The sequence below is a fragment of the Solanum verrucosum genome, unplaced genomic scaffold (assembly GCF_900185275.1).
Source record: "Solanum verrucosum unplaced genomic scaffold, falcon-dt-bn FXZP01000280.1, whole genome shotgun sequence".
Classification (NCBI taxonomy): Eukaryota; Viridiplantae; Streptophyta; class Magnoliopsida; order Solanales; family Solanaceae; genus Solanum; species Solanum verrucosum.
The window spans coordinates 2178997-2197610 of NW_026019982.1; the positions used below are offsets into that span (position 1 = coordinate 2178997).

General features: G+C 31.5%; 2 protein-coding genes across 2 annotated transcripts; both read right to left on the bottom strand.

The window, feature by feature from the left end:
* Positions 1 to 10030: 10030 nt before the first annotated feature.
* On the bottom strand, positions 10031 to 10938 carry LOC125817694 (transcription factor MYB63-like). Its single transcript, XM_049497245.1, has 3 exons — positions 10806 to 10938; positions 10600 to 10729; positions 10031 to 10487 (listed from the first exon to the last, which is right to left on the bottom strand). The coding sequence occupies exons 1-3, from the start codon at positions 10936 to 10938 to the stop codon at positions 10031 to 10033; spliced, it is 720 nt and encodes a 239-aa protein (XP_049353202.1).
* A 5772-nt stretch (positions 10939 to 16710) lies between these two features.
* LOC125817695 (transcription factor MYB58-like) lies at positions 16711 to 17831 on the bottom strand. The gene is made up of 3 exons (XM_049497246.1): positions 17699 to 17831; positions 17219 to 17348; positions 16711 to 17083 (listed from the first exon to the last, which is right to left on the bottom strand). The coding sequence occupies exons 1-3, from the start codon at positions 17829 to 17831 to the stop codon at positions 16711 to 16713; spliced, it is 636 nt and encodes a 211-aa protein (XP_049353203.1).
* Positions 17832 to 18614: the final 783 nt, after the last annotated feature.

The window sequence follows — 18614 nt, forward strand, 5'->3', positions numbered from 1 at the left end:
TGTGGAGAATTAAAATTAAAAAGAAAAGTAAGTGAAACAAATTGAATTATATGACACTTTTCTTTTTAGTTTATTTAAAAAAGCATAATACATTTTAAAAAAAATTAATTTAATTTGAAAATGTTCAGTTTATGCTTGATGAAAAATCTATTTTTTTAGATTTTGTGTCAAATCAAGTTATATCTCGTGAATTCGGAGAGGAGTATCGTTTTATTTGTAGATGTGTGGTGGTCCATTTGGAGAGTAACACTAGCTTAGCTTTTTGCTGCATCAAACAACTAAATAAAATGACCAACATAGATTGTGGGAGGAGTGGTAAGCATTTTTTTCATTCTTAATTAGAAATTTTAGGTTTGAGTTCGACAAAGTCGTCTTTATTAGAGAGCACTTTACTTTTTAATGTGATGTAAATCTAAATTTAGTCGGACTCCAATATAAATAATGAACCTCAAATGTAAATAGAAAAAACAACTAAAAAGGGTCTTAGGCTCTTAGCTATTATAGGGGCAACTGAGGAAAGAAAAAAAAAAGAACCAAAAGGAGAAGGAGATTGTGGGATTAGGAATGGTTTGTTTGTTTGGTGACTTTACTTTGTATGAATGTGGAAAAAAGGAGAAAAGGAGTTGAAAAAAGTAAAAGAGACTAGAGAGGGGAAATTAGAATAAAATGAGTTCATTTTATTTCCTTTTGTTTTATTGGGAAGAGAAAAAGAAACAAAAAGACCTGATGGATGTAGATTTTTTTTCACCTTTTAAAAGTTGTTTCATGTTGCTGCTTGGGGATCTAATTAGTTGCAATTTAGAGAATTACTCTATGAGATGATAAGATTGAATAAATTCATCAACTTTTAATATTTATCTTTTTTTTGTTCTAATGCCATTCTTGACATTTTACCAATTTTATTATAGGAAAATTATGAAATTATACCATTTTAGATAATATAATCTCTAAAAATTTCTATTATTTGAATTAATTATAAAAAAATATTTTTTCCTTCTCTCTCTTAATATACAGATACATTATAACTTTGTTTGTGTAGAATATATCCGGTACAAATGTTATTCACTACATAAAAAATGATCTTTAGCGACAATTAATTAACATCAATAGCTCAATTGCCAGAAAATATGTATTTTTAGCGGCAATTAACACTCTTTGTATATGTCCCCAAAGCCTTTAGCGACATTGGATCTAATGACACTAAATTAATGCCAGTAAAAACTTTAGCACTCTTTATTAATGTGTTTATTTATTGCCGCTAAAAGTCGTTTTTGTTGTAGCAATTGTTGATACATAATCTTAATTATCGTTTGTTATGTAGCGAGCAAATGAACAATGTATTCGTGAGTTTTGAAAAAATTGGTAAATTATAATTTTGGAAACTTTCGGAATAAGATGTAATTAGCGCCAAAATGATTGAGGTTTATATACTTTATACTTTTATTAATGGCTTGTTTCATGATTTTTCAATTGTTTTAAAAAAAATTGTACAATATATTATTTTGCTGCTAGCTACTTCATCTGTTTCAAATTATCAGTCGTCATTTTCTTTTACATGCCCCTTATAATACATTAATTAAGAGTTTTTTAAAAAAAACTATTTTATCCTTCAATAATATTTGAACATTAATAATATCACTCATAATTGATGTATCTGTAATTTTTAAAAACAGTAGCTATTAAGAATAAAATGAGATGGTAATATTCACAGTTTATTGCCAAAAAGAATAAAATGAGATAATTTTATCTAAATATTGATTAAATTTTAAAACGATAAATAATTTAAAACGATAGAATTTTATTTTTAAGACTGAATTTTTGGGGTAATGGTCCCTATAAATATTAGAGATTTGGAGATTTCACTATCCCAAAAATATGTCCAGACATTTGATATCTGTGTAGGCAGCAATTGAAAGTCACTACACACATTCATACAATTTAAATTGGACCACTGACTCAATTTATAATCGAATGTCTATCTGCTGTTATTAATTACCCATCTGTTTTACTTACATTTTGTTTTCAAAAAATAAAATTTCTTGTACTATCTTTTATTCTTAAAGTTAAATTGAATACTTAAAGTAAAAAAATTCTATTTTGTTTTCAAAAATTAAAATTTCTTGTACTATCTTTTATTCATAAAGTTAAAATTGAATAATTAAAAGTTAAAAAATGTAACGACCCGAACCGTCGTTAATTAAAAGTAAAAATTCGGAAAATTACTGGGCCACTGTCCCGCCAGGGGCGGGCCAGATGCCGCTAGGGCGGCGGCGCCACGCGGGGTAAGCTGGCGCCAGAGCAGGATAGGCGAGACAGAATGTAACGCGAAATCTTATTTTCTCCTTCTTCCTAAAATATCTAATTTAGACGTAAACCACCCTAGAAACCCCCAAAAAGCTGCTCTAAGCTTGGGAAGGAAGAAGAAGGAGATTTCTAGTGTAAGGAGATCGATGGATTGCGGATTTTCGGTCAAGATCACCGTCACGAAGTCCGAAAACAAGAATTGAAGCAAAAACTCCGTGCAACTGCTTGGCTCCCAGGTAGGCTAGGTTTTATAAATTAAGTAGTTATAAACATGTACTCACTGCGTAGTATAATGTTAACCAATGGTAGGATTTATGCGTAGACCTTCGTGCACCGAGTAGAAGATGACTTAATTCATAGAACGAAGCCTTAGAAGATGAACTAGGGCTAGAGATGGTCGAGTTATTTTTTTGGTGTCATGCATTGATGAATGCTTCATTGTGATGGTTGTGATTTCATGATTGTGTGGTATGTGTTGTTCTTGCTTCATTATAATATGTGTATGTATGCGAATGTTGCACTATGGACCACACTACTTGTAAAACGAGGATAGATGAATGATGAATGCCATGAATCATGACTTGATTGTATGATTATGAGAATGTACCTTATGATTGTGGTTTGTTGAATGGGTCAGGTGTTGCGTTTCGACACAATAACATTGGATCGGTTGCCACGTTCCGGCATAAATATATGGATCGGTTGTCACGAACATTGGATCAGATACCATGTTCCGGTATGCTAACAGTTTAGGTTTGAGTTCCGTGAGAGGACCATTGACTTGACATAACTGCATATCTTGAAAATTGTGAAATGCTCTGTTGTTCATAAGTAATAATTGATACTTTATTTCTCCGAAAACTTTAAATGATTATGATGACATATATCTGATTGTTCTACTATGTCGAGTAAACTTGTTATGTATCTCCTTGTTGAATGAACTAGGAAGGGTTCAAGGGTCGGCAATGTGTGAGGGGAAAGACTGTCCGTGTGTTGCGAGAGTGAGAAGTGGGGGTAGTGTACATGATGGAAATACTTAGGCAGTTTCCTCTGTGAAAGAAAGGGATTCGTGGTTGGTAGTTGAGAAGCCTTGATAAAAGGTGTCATGTGGCAGAGATCGGGTAAGATGAAGAGAAGACAAGGGTATGTTATGTGTGATTGTTCGTTCAGGGGAATGTTGGTAGTTACAATTGGACTCTTCTATGAGTTAGAATGGTTAGGTTATGATCAAGAGCCTAGTAAGTAGGTGGACTGAGATGGAGGTTAGTAGTAAGGGTGCTAGTGTAATTTTGAGGTATTCAAGAGAGGGTAAAGGTGGAGAAGCGAGTGGTCTTATTGCATGTTCTTACTAGTTGAATTCTTATATTATGTGGTGGGCGTCGGGTTGACCGATGATGCCTACCAGTACGTGTGATTTTGTACTGATACTACTCTTGCTATGCCTTTTTGGCATAGTCTGGATGCAGGGTCGGTGATGTCTCATTAGGTGAAGATGAATAAATCTCCAGCAGCTTCTATTTTTCCTTCCGCATGGTGGGAGCTGTGTCTTTTCTTTATAGTTTTGTACTCTTAGTAGCTCTTGTACTTGTTTAGACTAGATCTTTGGGGGTGTTAGTTATTTTACAAGTCTTAACCCGAAATTGTTCAAAAGTTCTTATTTATGAAACCCGGTTATTTCATTTATCTCCGTTTTTCTTTAATTTTCCGCATGTTTTAACTATTGGGATATGAGGGTTCTCTTACTTAGGTGTTAGAGCATGGCCCGATGGATTGGGTCGTGACAAAAAATTTCTATCGGAGTACTATGAGATAAAAGGACGCACACTAAAGATGAGTGTTGCATAAATATGATTGCTGGTATATAGAAATGGGGTATATCGATATTCAAACTTCAAAGTATGGGGCAAATTTATTATTTAACCTTCGTCTTTTGAATCACTAGTGTGTTCGGTATGAAGAGAAGACGTTTTTCAAGACAAATACTTAAAGTAAGTTGATTTTTTATTTATAATTTTTTTATTGTTTGGTAAGTAAGCAAGAAAACATTTTTCAAGAATATTTATATGTAATTTAGTAAGAATACAATAGGAATGTGGAGTGGGTTTTGAGGGTGGGATGGTCAAGAATTGGGTGTCAGGGGGTGGAGACAATGGATTTGGAATGTCATTTTTTCATTTTTAAAGAACTTGCTTATCGAGAGTAATATTTTCAAAATATTTTGATCAACCTAACATTAAAAAACGAAAAGTATTTTCCTTCGTACCAAACACACCCTACATCATCCCTTTTGAATTAGAGGAGTACGCTTATTTTGGGCCATGGATTTCTTCCATCTTACAACGATACTAGTTGATTGGGCTGACTTCCTGGTTCGATTGGCCCGTTATGTAATTATCCATTAACCTCTTTTAGTCTCTCTGATTCCCATTTCTTAGCTATATATATATTGTTGGATAACTTACCAGAATTCCACTAGTTTAGAAACTAATTACTTAGTTACACGCTAGTTTGCAATATTACAAATCTTATCAGATTTTGGTGTATTCAGATACGTCCCAATACATCGAGATATATGAAGTCAAAATTAAGTGTAATTTGCTCTAGATACACTGTATCCCAAGTGGATTCACATGTATTTGGAATACATTGACAAATTTCGCTTGTCTCCCTCTAATCTCGCTCGCCACTCTCATGTTATCTAGTATTCCAGATACATGTGAATCACACCATATATATATATATATATATATATATATATCTAGTGTAATTCACATGTATTTGGGATACATACACAAATCTCGTTCGCCTCGTTGGGTCATCCCGGTTATAATATGATGTGCAAAGTTATTGAGAATTTATATGGACATACTTTGAAGAATCATAAATTTCTTTCATTCAAAGAAATTCTCTTGTGCTGCTTGTTCTCAAGAAAAATTGACTAATAATGTTCTAAATGATTTCCACATTTGGTTTACAAAAACATGAACGTTTCGTATTTGGCGAAGCTCCCACTTCTAATTATCACATCCACACCCTCCAACAATCCCAACTCTACTTATTTGTCAAGCACGGAAACAAATAAGTAACATACAAAAATGACTTTTATGTTTGCTATATGTGAAAGTTGTTCTATTCAAAAATACTTAATCCAAGTTGGGGGCTGGGTCACACCCTTTCACTTAGCTGTTAATTTGTGAGTACATTTTAGCTATGCTGGATGTCTTTTTCCACTTCCTCTTCCAAAAAAACTCTTAATAAAAAAAACAGCTAAAGTATGCTCCCTTTGTTCCACTTTATACGATATTGGATATACTATACTGTAATTCATAATACGATAGTCAAATTAACAAATTATCAGTGTAAATTCAGATTGATCGTCTCTTCAAGTTTTAAAAATATTATAATTCAAAGTTTTTTAAAAAATATGGTCACAAATTTTCTTTGACTCTCTAATCACACAGAGTGAGCATAATATTTCTTTGACCGTAATATATATATATATATAAGTTCATGCACTATTCATGCATGCAACTTGCAAGATTTAGCTAGTACTTTTTTTTTTCAAATGCAGTGACAATAAAATATTATTTCAACCCACCTCCTACGCGGACAAGGAGAAAAATAAAGTAAAAAAACAACAATAGTATATAAAGAAGGACAAAAATGAAAAATATATATATAATAAAGCACGAAGAAACAACATTATAACGAATTATTAACCTGTAAAAAAACCAAATCATAATAAAATGATAATGTTTATATACCAAATATGATGGCATGATGATAAACAGTCTGAGAATAAATGCATGACCTATGTTTGAACGTATATAATTATTATTTAATCATATTCAATTAATTAATATGTATTTTTACTTTATCGAATTATTTGCCTATAATAAGTTGCGTTATTACTATTGTTTAAATACCCCAGGATAATTTTTATCTAAATAAACCTTTCTATTGTGTTTACGGTTTCTGACGTCAGCGATATTACGTCAGCTTGCGTCATGTTTAGTGAGTCAACCAAAGGTTCATGTTCCATAAAAATGATTAGGAATATTTTATAAGACGTGTCCAACTGTTCTTGTCTTATCCGACAATATTTCAACCCGCCCGACCGTGTAATGGTGAGTCTGTTCCATACTTAATTAGAGATTTCGAATTTATATTAGATATGATTTTTTTTTACGGAAAGTGTTATCCTCAAGTGAGCCGTGCCGTGAACGATCTTGATTTAGTGAAGCCTCCAAAGCAGGTACAAAATATCGGTGAGAAACCCAAAATAAATAAATAATAACATTCTCGTTTTAATTTATTTGTGTAATTTTGGTTTGATATGTCAATAACTATAAGAATACAAACTTAATAAAAATTAAACAAGGCTAACTCAATTCATTTCAATCTAAGTAAGATTTCGTAGTCAGTCACACATTTATTAATTCAATCTATTTTTATTTACTCAGATTAAATTCAACTTGTCTATTTAACCCCTCAAAAGTGACAGGCTAGCACAAAATATTAATGAAATCAAAACCAAAAAGGGTAAAAATTTCAAACATGAAAGTCCAACCTTTAAGTCTTTATCCAATACGCTAATCAAAACCCTGTGAAAATGACATGCAATGGAGTATTTTGTTTAAGCAAATTATTAGGAGTCAAATTTGTTTCTTTCTTGAGAAATTGTCAAATAATTGACTTTTTTTTTTAAATTTATGTAATTAACATCCGCGTAATTGTGAAAATAATGCCCAGATAAATGGTACACCGTCCACTTTGAAACATTGAAGTTTCTTATGTCTTTTTCAGGAATTAATTTAGTTATGTTAATATGCACACATTCTCGAAGAGTTAGATAAAGAAATTCTTACATTGTATGTTTAATTATCGAAAAATATTTATTTATTGAAAATAAAAGTTGATATATAAAAGTATATTATACATGGACGGTGAAGTACTTCCACCGTTTCATCTTTACTTGACATATCATGTATCAATATTAGATATTTTATTTTATTCGTCTATTTTAGCAAAATCGAATGGATGATGAGTTTTTAGACGGTTGTATAGTGCCTTATGTAGAAAAGAAAGTATTTCGTACTATTTCTAATGAGTCTATTATAAAAACGTTTGAGGATATGAAACCTCGTCGAGTATAATTGTAATAATATATTTAAATTATGTTTTCAATAGTAGTTTATTTCTTTATGTTAGTTTTGAATTATACACTTGTAATTCTATTAAAAATATTCCTATATTTAACTTGATTATTTGTTTTGGTAATTTAAATCGTCGTTTTTAAAAAAAAATTACTATTAAAAGTAAAAAATTACTATTAAAAGTTTGGACACCCTTCATTAAATTCCTGGCTACGCCACTGCTCCCAATCATACTCTTAATTAAAAAACAGCTAAAGTATGCTCCCTATGTTCCACTTTATACGATATTAGATATACTAGAATACAAAATACGATAGTCAAATTAACTAATTATCAGTGTAAATTCAGATTGATCGTCTCTTCAAGTTTTAACAATATTATAATTCAAAGTTTTTTAAAAAATGGTCACAAATTTTCTTTGACTCTCTAATCACACAGAGTGACTATAATATTTCTTTGACTGTAGTTATATATATATAAGTTCATGCTAGATTTAGCTAGTACCATTTTCTGATTTTTCAAATACTTTGACGTCTGCGTAGTGACAATAAAATGTTATTATGTTATTTCAACCCACTTCCTACGCGGCCAAGGAGAAAAATAAAGTAAAAAAACAACAATAGTATATAAAGCAGGACAAAATGAAAGATATAAATGATAAAGCACGAAGAAACAACATTATAACGAATTATTAACCTGTACAAAACCAAATCATAATAAAACGATAATGTTTATACACCAAATGATGGCATGATGATAAATAGACTGCGAATAAATGCATGACCTATGTTTGAACGTATATAATTATTATTTAATCATATTCAATTAATATATATTTTTACTTTATCGAATTATTTGCCTATAATAAGTTGCGTTATTACTATTGTTTAATACCCAGGATAATTTTTATCTAAATAAACCTTTCTATTGTGTTTACGGTTTCTGACGTCAGCGACATTACATCAGCTTGCGTCATGTTTATTGAGTCAACCAATGGTTCATGTTCCATAAAAATGATTAGGAATATTTTATAAGACGTGTCCAACTGTACTTGTCTTATCCGACAATACACCTACTGTTCCACGCTTAATTAGAGATCTCGAATTTATATTTTAGATATGATTTTTTTTTATGGGGAGTGTTACCCTTAAGTGGGCCGTGCAGTGAACGGTCTTGATTTAGTGAACCTCCAATGCAGGCACCAAATATCGGTGAGAAACCCAAAATAAATAAATACTGATAGTATTCTCGTTTTAATGTATTAGTGTGATTTTGGCTTGATATGTAAATAAATAAAAGAATGCAAACTTAATAAAAATTAAACGAGTTTAGCTCATGAATTCATTTCAATCTAAGTAAGGTTTCATAGTCGGTCACCCATTTATTAACTCAAATTACATTCAAACTGTCTATTTAACCCCTCAAAAGTGACAAGCTAGCACAAAATATTAATGAAATCAAAACCAAAGAAGGGTAAAAATTTCAAACATGAAAGTCCAACCTCTAAGTCTTTATCACAATTCGCTAATCAAAGCCCTATGAAAATGACATGCAATGGAGTATTTTGTTTAAGCAAATTATTGGAGTCAAATTTGTTTCTTTCTTGAGTCGAAATTGTCAAATAATTCACTTTTTTTTTTAAAAATTTATGTAATTAACATCCGCGTAATTGTGAAAAATAATGCTCAGATATATGGTACACCGTCCACTTTGAAACATTGAAGTTTCTTATGTCTTTTTCAGGAATTAATTTAGTTATTTTAATATGCACACATTCTCGAAGAGTTAGATAAATAATTTTTTACATTGTATGTTTAATTATCGAAAAATATTTATTTACTGAAAATAAAATTTAATACATAAAAGTATATTATACATGGACGGTGAAGTATTTCTTCCATTTCATTTTTACTTGACATATCATGTATCAACATTAAATGTTTTATTTTACTCATCTATTTTAGCAAATCAAGGAAAGTTTTTTTTTATATCACTCTTAGTATTAAATAACTATGTAAAGTAGTAGTAGTCAAATGTTTAATAAGTTTAGATTAGTAAAAACATCTCTAATTAGAACTTTTTTTAAAAATGTATCAAGTCAGCATAGGTCAAGTAATATGAAACGGAGGGATAGAAAACCGAAAAGAGTTTCACTCTCTCTAGCTAGCTCTTCCTCCCTCTTTCCTAACTAAGTGTAGAGTTGACTCTCTATTTCCTAATTATAATTTGTATTTATTGTCTTTATCGAGAAGGGTAGATAAAAATATAATATGCAGTCACGTAAATATAATTGACTAAACTATGACTTTTCATACACTCATCGATCACTTGTAGATACTGGATGATCAATATAATTTTTATTTATGTATTAACAACTATAAGACCCTATATTACACACAAAACACGAATAATTCCGTGATGAAAAGTAGCAAATTTTTCAGAATTTGAAATCGAAAGCAAGAAATGCCATTCAGTACTACAAGTTCTTGTACTCATCCTTCTCATAAAAAAATTCCATAGAATGTATCAAAATATCGTTAAAAGTTGAGGTATATATATATAATTAAGAATTAAAAGAAAGGTTCTGTCCAGAAATTATCGACGGATTGGGTCCAAATGTGGTCAAAAGGTTCAGTCTGAAAATTGTCGATAGGATTCATTGTCCAGGAAAAGGAGTCTGGAAGTGGTTCCATTGAAAATTGTTCCATTGATCTCATGTAATTATTATCCTCATCGATCCAATCCAATCCATTTACATGGGAACTAGAATCGGAATATAAATCATGATGATCACTCGATGAAACTTCTAGATGAATTGAAGTATCATGAACAAGATGATCTGACACCTCTTTCATAACTTCTTCATGTTCCAAAACCTTATAAGAATTTTGAGATCGGCCTGTTGACTCTGAAGATTGATCAATAATTTGCTGATCCATTGTTACACGTTTCTTAAGATGAGCATGCCAATGATTTTTGACATCATTGTCGGATCTTCCTGGTAATTTTGTAGCAATCGTTGACCATCTGCAAAATTTAGTACGTATGATACATTAAAAGAGAACCATAAAAAATGGGTCGATGTGAGACTCTCACAACTTCTTATTAGTGAAACATATATATGTACGTACGTACGTACCTTTTTCCGAGTTCGTTGTGTAATTTAATAATGAGTTGTTCTTCTTCATGACTGTAATTTCCTTTTTTCAAGCCGGGCCTCAAATAATTCATCCATCTCAATCTACAACTCTTCCCGCACCTCATTAAACCTAAAAATATTAAAAAGTAAGTAGCTTATTATACAAAATAAAACATATATTGTATGTTTACTAATTAATTAATTACCAGCATATTTAGGCAATTGCCTCCAATTGGGATGACCAAATCTTTCAATAAAAGCTCTTAATTTGTTGTCTTCATCTTCACTCCATGCACCTTTTTTTATTCCATTTTTGTCAACAAAAGGAGTTCTCACCATATTTTCTAATTTGGAATTAATTTCTCTCTTTTTGTTATGTTAATTTGATTTGTTTAGCTCTCTATCTGACTAGCTTGCAGTGTAAAGTTTCCGCTCTTATATGTGAAAGGGGCAGACAAGTGAAGCCGTGTTTTCTTATTAATTTATTTATTTCTCAACTATTAATTCCAATAATGAGACTTCTTTAGTATGTTGACTATAAACTAATTTTAGCCACCAACTGAAGTTCCAGTGAAGGCGTGTTAATCCATTTCTTTATTTTCTTTGTGTCCCAATTTATGTAGCATTGTTAAGATTTCAAGAATCAATCGACGTTTAGAAAACATCAAAAAATTCTAATAAAAAGAGACTTATCTATTTTTGATGACCGTGGTGTCCAAGTTAATTAAACTTTCATGCATAATTATTTTATTATTTAAATCTCAAAAATTCACATAAAGTGAAATAGTAAAAATATTTTTCCAACCACGTATAACCAATATCGATTACTATTACAATATTTATGAGAAAATCATAAAAATGATGATAGGTATAAAAAGTGAAATAATTAACACATAAATATCTAAATCATGCATAAAATAATAAGTTTCATACATGACTCTAACTCAGAGGCGGAGCTAGGTGGGGTTCATGGGTTCGGATGAACTCACTAGCTTTTCCGTTGACCATGTATTTGTATTAGAAAATTAAATATATATATATATATATATATATTATATATATATATATATATATATATTAACTTGTGAACCTCCTAAAAAATTGATTGACAACTCAGTGACATAAAAAGGCGGTGAAAATGCTTTTCACTCTCGTGTTGGGGGTTCAAACCCCACTATATCAACAAAAAAGTCTCTTTTCCTTTTTAAAGAAAGCATGTTCCAATATTTTTCTCTTCTGTCCCAAAATTTAGGACTTCCATAATGTAGTGAAACTAAAAATTGTACGGTTGGTCAATGAAGAATCAACTAGTTTTAGTAAGACTAAGAGGGCACTCTCTGTTATATATGAAGTCTTTAATTAGGTGTGCACATGTTGATGTCCCTTTCTTGTGGTCAGTGTTCACATTTCAATCTATTAATTATCCCAACCTGCCCACATGACAACGTTGGTTACAAGTTCCTGTAAAATTTGATAATCTAGCAAAAAAAATGATAATCTTTTTTAGTATAAACAATAATTATGATACAGAAAGTAAAACAATTGATCCTTTTTTTTAAAAAAAAAATACCAAAATCCTTTCACCAGTAAAACAACATTGGAAGTATAATGGATTTTTTTTGCTATATGATGGAATGGTATTTTGTTAATGCTAATCAATATTTTGAGTCTATATATTGATCTTGCTAAATTGTAATTAAGTATTTTTATTAAATCTGGAAGGCAGAAAACTCAAATGTTGTCTATATAAAAATAATTAAAAAATATTTACCACTTTGATTGTATAGTGAATGTTGCGTGCCTACTTTGTTGTGTCCTTCGAAAACTACTTTGTGATAGTCCTTCGAAATTGTTTACATACTTTGTTATTTTTACAAAAAAGAATAATTAAAAAATATTTACCACATTACCCCCCCACGGAATGTGGTAAATCTGTTTTACCACTTTGATTGTATAGTTAATGTTGCTGCATCATTTAACTCTTTGATATTGTTTATGCTTTAAGTACGGTTGTTTGTTGTCAAAAAATTAAATTAAATTAGTCCAACAAATACACAGCATGACTAATTTATTTTTAAATTAATGAATAAAGAAATAGAAATTGTATTAGATACTGTGTACGTGTTCTTTTCATTCATGATGTCATCAATAAGCACGAGTACTACGTCATATATATTGTCGTGTTGTAGACATTTTTAGCCCAAATATACGGAAAAGGGTCAAAATTACCCTCGAACTATTTGAAATAGCTCATATATACTTTTTATTTATGTTTGGGATCAAAACTACCCTTACCGTTTATTTTTGGACTACAAATATCCTTAAAACGTTATTTTTGACATATATGCTAACATGACAGTCCACTAGGCAGTCCAACATGACAAAAATCCCTTCCTCTCAATTATGTTGTTCTTCCTAGTTCATCTCTATCACAAAATTTTGTTTAAAAAATATATAAAAAATAGTTCTTTCATTATTCTTGTTTGAGTTATTGTTTGAACTTTGAAATTTCAATTTCGAAGTGCGCTGAAGTTCGTTTAAGATAGTAGTTGTGTGTGGAATGATCGAGTTCATTGTTTAGTTTTGATGTCATCGAATCTGAGGCTGAAAAATTTAATTTTCAAGGTTGAAAGATGTTGAAAAACTTTTGAAGTCATTCTTTTGTGTTGAAACTCGAAAATAACTACTCATTTGAAAGCTTGTTGGTGAGAAATTTCTAGCATTTGTTGGGTTTTTGAAGTGCAAAAATTTGAAGAGATTTAATTGAATGGTACTTAAAATTGCTTTGATATTGCAATTGAGGCTGAAAATTGACATTTAACAACTAATTTTTTAGTATGAAGATTTGAGTTGAAATCCCAATAAATATATGAAAGAGTTCTTAAAAGCTTGAAAAATCTATAAATCAATTTTGTGAATCTATCCCAAATCCCTAACAATGAACTCGATTGTTCAACACGCAATTACAACTTCAAACAAACTTCAACACACTTTGAAATTGAAGTTCCATAGTCCGAACAACAACTCAAACAAGAACAATGAAAGAATTATATTTGATTTTCTTTTTGTGATGGAAATAAACTAGGAAGAAGAACATTATTGAGAGGAAGGTATTTTTGCCATGTTGGACTGCCTGGTTTGTCACACCCCAAAACCAGATGTGATGGCACGTGCCCAAACCCCACCGGACACGTCAGCCTAACACCCAAAAACCCGACGATATAGAATTTATAAAACAAGAATAAGATAGAAAGATAAGCGGAAGTCTTTAAATAAACTCAACATAACCCCAGAATTGGTTGTCACATGTACAAACCTCTAATACAGAATCTGAATAAAATATACAAGTCTCATAGTAAAGTTCTAGAATAGAACAGAACAATAAATATAGATAACTTGAGGGCACGTCTGGAATGAACCGCTACCTCTCAAGTAAGTCTGGAAGCTCTAATCTGAAGATGAGTAATAAGTCGGATTTGATAGAGCTGTCAACCTACACAATTGTGTAGAGGCAAGGGTGAGTACCAAAAGCAACAGGTACTCGCAAGTAACACTAAGCTAAGCTAAACTAGCAGCTACAAACAACTCCTTTCAATCCCAACCGAACCACCGAAACTTCATTCTAACAGCGAACCAACAACCTATACTACACAATTCATAATCAACAGATATATCTAACAGTGTCTCAACATCAATCTCATATCCTCATGTAAGAGCAAATAGATCATATATCACATGAAGAGGGGCAAATAGGAAAAATCCACACACCACAGACAAAGATGAAGTCAAATGCGATGCAAATGCAATAATGATGTCATGTAGTCGTGATGCATGTCTGTCCTAAGATACACATCTGTTGACGTAATCAGACCGCGCTGAATACTCAAATCAGAACCCATGGGGGCCACACATGGACCATGTATCACCGCCGGAACCAGATCCCATCGGCATCCAAATCGCTAGCAGGAGCTAGTCTCGACTGTGTCTCATATCCATCCGTCCTCATATCAGTGTCTCAGAACTCATGCAACAGATAGTTCATACTTGGGATGAATAATGAATATGCACATGTCATCAATCACAATCATATCACGATCACATCATAGTATTACACATTATCTGTCTCAATCACAACCATATCACGATCACATCATAGTATTACACATCATCTGTCTCAATCACAACCACATCATAGTATTACACATCGTCTGTATCAATCATAGCCTACTCATGCTCTTCTATCCCCTCAATATCAGTTATCACATGACTTATTCAACAAATTCAAGTCACATATAACACATTTAGCTCGTTTTATTCCCCATCTTTCAATTACAACAATTTCAATCAACAAATAAAACTCATCCTCAATCCCCATTACTCCCCAACACAATTAGGAAAGTAGTCATGTGTAGTCTAAGAGTTTAACAAAGTTTAGAAGCCACTTGCCTCAAAACACTTCAACTAGTAACTCAAATTTGAGTTTTACCCTTCCGAGCACGCTCCAAATCACCACAATCTATTCATAAATGGAATCTCACAATCAATACGAATCTAACAACACCAATATTGTGAAATTTGGAGAAAAGGGTAAAATGGTCAAAAAAATCTCGTTCCGAAAAATATTCTCGAAATCTGGAAATTTTTTGTGAAAAATGTTCCCCAAGAAATTTAGAATCCAATAGTGAAAACCGTTTCGAAAAAGGAGTTGAAATGAGTTCACAAACTCAAATTTTCTATTAAATTCGGATTAGGCAAAAACCCCCAAATTTTTCAGTTGAGATCTCAAATTTTGATGTTAAAATCCATAAATAATCGATGGAAATCAAAGATATAAGTTGGAAATAACTTACCCAATGAATTCCTTGCGAAAACCCACTTGAAATCACCTATTTTCGAGCTCTCAAAGTCTAAAAATGGAGAAATGGGTATTTTTCAAGTTGGGGGAATTGGCTACTGTTTTTGGCTTTTAAAAAAAGGGGAAGAAACTGCTGTTGCAGCTAAAATACACAGCAGCTGCACACAATTTTAAAACCAAAGTTTAAGTCCCCGTTGGACCCTCGGGATTCGTTCGGAATCTCGTGCACACAAACTAAATATGTACCCCCACTAAATTCGACGTTCCGGACTCAATGGAACCGTCGGAATTTGAATTCGAGGACTCCTTGACCCGAAATTCAATAAGATGCTAAGAAACTAGTTTAACGCCAAAAAAATTCGAAACTCAAACGGAGCGTCTAAAAATTCAACCAAGACTCATTCTAGACTTAGAATCGCCTCCCGAAACCAACGGTACTCTCGGAATTTCAATCTGAGCCTCGGAACCTCATATGTTGACCAAAGTCAACTCTTTATCAAAATTTCACAACTTTAGCAACTTAGGACCTCAATTCTTCGTTTCAACTCCAAATTCGACTCCGTAACTTCACACAGACCCGTTTCGACATTCTAAAACTGTCGGAATCGACGGAAATCCGATCCGAGTCCCGAAACTCCAAATGACTCGAAAAAGCACTTTTTAACCAACTTTAACTCATAAAAACTCAACTTCTCAAAAACTCAACTTTTTGCCAACTTTTCCTCAAACCAACTTTACAACCACAAAACATGGGACTCGGGGCAACTACCGAAAGGGCAAAATAGTCATTTCCACGAAAAATTACCAAAATGACCTTTCGGGTCATTACATCTGGTTGGACTGTCATGTCAGCTCTAATGACAAAGATAATGTTTTAAGGATATTTGAGGTCCAAAATATAGACGGCAAGGGTAGTTTTGATCTCAAACATAATTAAAAGATATATATAAGCTATTTCAAATAGTTCGAGGGTAATTTTGACCCTTCTCCGCCAAATATATACTATTACAAGTTTCATTTATATATTCATGAGAATAAAATATCCTTTTGGCACATTCGAGGAAGGATCAATTATCTAAAAGACAATTTGACTAAAGCAAAGCGACAAGCTTGATATGGGGTATAGTGTAATTATTCATTCAAAATACAAAGTTAAATACTCTGAAATGTCATTATGCTATAGTACATGGGTTGTGATGGTAATATTTGAAATTGTTTCGAGATTTTAGATTCGAGTTCTGATCATGAAAAATATCTTAAAAGAAAGGTTTTGTCCAGAAATTATCAAAGGGTTGGATCGAAAAAAGGTCAAAGGATTCAGTCTCGATATTATTTGTCCAGGAAAAGGAATCTGTTTCGAATGAAGTGAAAAATGAAAGTTGTTCAATGGACTGATTTTGTTCGATCAAGTTATCCGTTAATCCATTGAAAAGGGAATATAAATGATCACTTGACGAAACCTCTGGATACGTTAAGGTTGCAGCAACATTTTGTTCATTTAATTGACACGATCCAGACTGCGATGAATTTGTATTTGTAAATCTCACACGTTTCTTAAGATGAGCATGCCAATGATTTTTGACATCGTTGTCCGATCTTCCTCCTAATTTTTCAGCAATCGCGGACCATCTGCAATATATTTGATATATAATTACGATTTCGGAATATCCAAAAAGGGTACTATACAGAGACATCTTAGTTTGATTGATTAATAAAAATGTAATGTCTAAAGTGCAACATATATATATATATATATATATGTACCTATTTCCAAGTTCATTGTGTAATTTAATTATGAGTTGATCTTCTTCAAGACTATAATTCCCTTTCTTCAAATTAGGCCTTAAGTAATTCATCCATCTCAACCTGCAGCTCTTTCCACATCTCATTAGACCTGAAAATTTCCAACAATAAATAATTAATACTAAGATTTAATATTTTTTTCTTCCAAAAAACTTTTTAAAAGAAAATAAAGCATGCTTTTTATGTACTTCCTTCGTTCCTTTTTAGTTGTTTATAGCTTTTTGTTTGAGAGTCAAACTATATGAATTTTGAAAAAAAATTTAAGATGTTTTTTCATTATATTGATATGAAAAAAATTGCAATTTATAGTATTTTCTGTATAGATTTTGAATATCTAAATTTTATTTTAAAATATCGAAGGAATGTAATCTAATTTAGTCAAATTGACTCTCGAAAAACGCAACATAAGAAATAAAAGGGAACGGAGGGAGTACTACTTACCAGCATATTTAGGCAATTGCCTCCAATTGGGATGACCAAATCTTTCAACAAAAGCTCTTAATTTGTTGTCTTCATCTTCACTCCATGCACCTCTTTTTATTCCATTTTTGTCAATAAAAGGAGTTCTCACCATATTTTCTAATTTGGAAATAATATCTCTCTTTTTGTTATGTTAATTTGATTGTTTACCTTAATCTAACTCTCTCTCTCTGACTAACTTTAATTTGCAGTCTGAAGCTGACAGTCTTATATATGGAATAGCAAGACAACTGAAGCCGTGTTTCTGATTAATATATCCATATAATACTAAATTAACCAAACAATTTGTTTAAAATAATAAGCAATTAATTTAAAACCCCAATGGTCAAAGCATCAAATATATTCCTTCGTCCCAATTCATGTGATACATTTCAGATTTCTAGATTAAAAGGATTTTTTCTTTGATTGCACTTTTTTCATGTCTTTTCAATGTTTTGATCCGTTAATTATCGTGAATTGTATTATTTCTTATGTAATTTCTAAATATAAATTTTATTTTGGAAAATCTAAAAATCATATGTCGCAATTCACAGTTAAAATTATAAATATGACTATCGAAAGAATTGTGTCACACAAATTGAGATAGGGGAGAGAGTATCCAATAAAGAGACTGCTTTCAGTATATAGACTCTAGTCATAAGCTTTCAGCACCAACTTTTTAATAAGGATCCAGAAGACGTGTTAATCGATTTCTTTATTAGTCCAATTTGTAATTTAACTTAATTTATAGCTTTGCTTAGGTTTCTATCATCATATCCCGATTAACGTTTTGTTCATTAATTTATTGGTAATATTTTTGAAGAAAAGTCAATCGATTATAGGTAATTAAGTTAATATATATAATATTTAACCTAAGATCATTATAAATTGATTATAA

Coding starts and splice junctions, on each gene's coding strand:
- LOC125817694 (XM_049497245.1), bottom strand. CDS start 10,938: ATGGTGAGAACTCCTTTTGTTGACAAAAATGGAATAAAAAAAGGTGCA. Junction 10,730..10,805: donor GCAATTGCCTAAATATGCTG/GTAATTAATTAA, acceptor TAATATTTTTAG/GTTTAATGAGGTGCGGGAAG. Junction 10,488..10,599: donor CACAACGAACTCGGAAAAAG/GTACGTACGTAC, acceptor TAAATTTTGCAG/ATGGTCAACGATTGCTACAA.
- LOC125817695 (XM_049497246.1), bottom strand. CDS start 17,831: ATGGTGAGAACTCCTTTTATTGACAAAAATGGAATAAAAAGAGGTGCA. Junction 17,349..17,698: donor GCAATTGCCTAAATATGCTG/GTAAGTAGTACT, acceptor GGAAATTTTCAG/GTCTAATGAGATGTGGAAAG. Junction 17,084..17,218: donor CACAATGAACTTGGAAATAG/GTACATATATAT, acceptor AATATATTGCAG/ATGGTCCGCGATTGCTGAAA.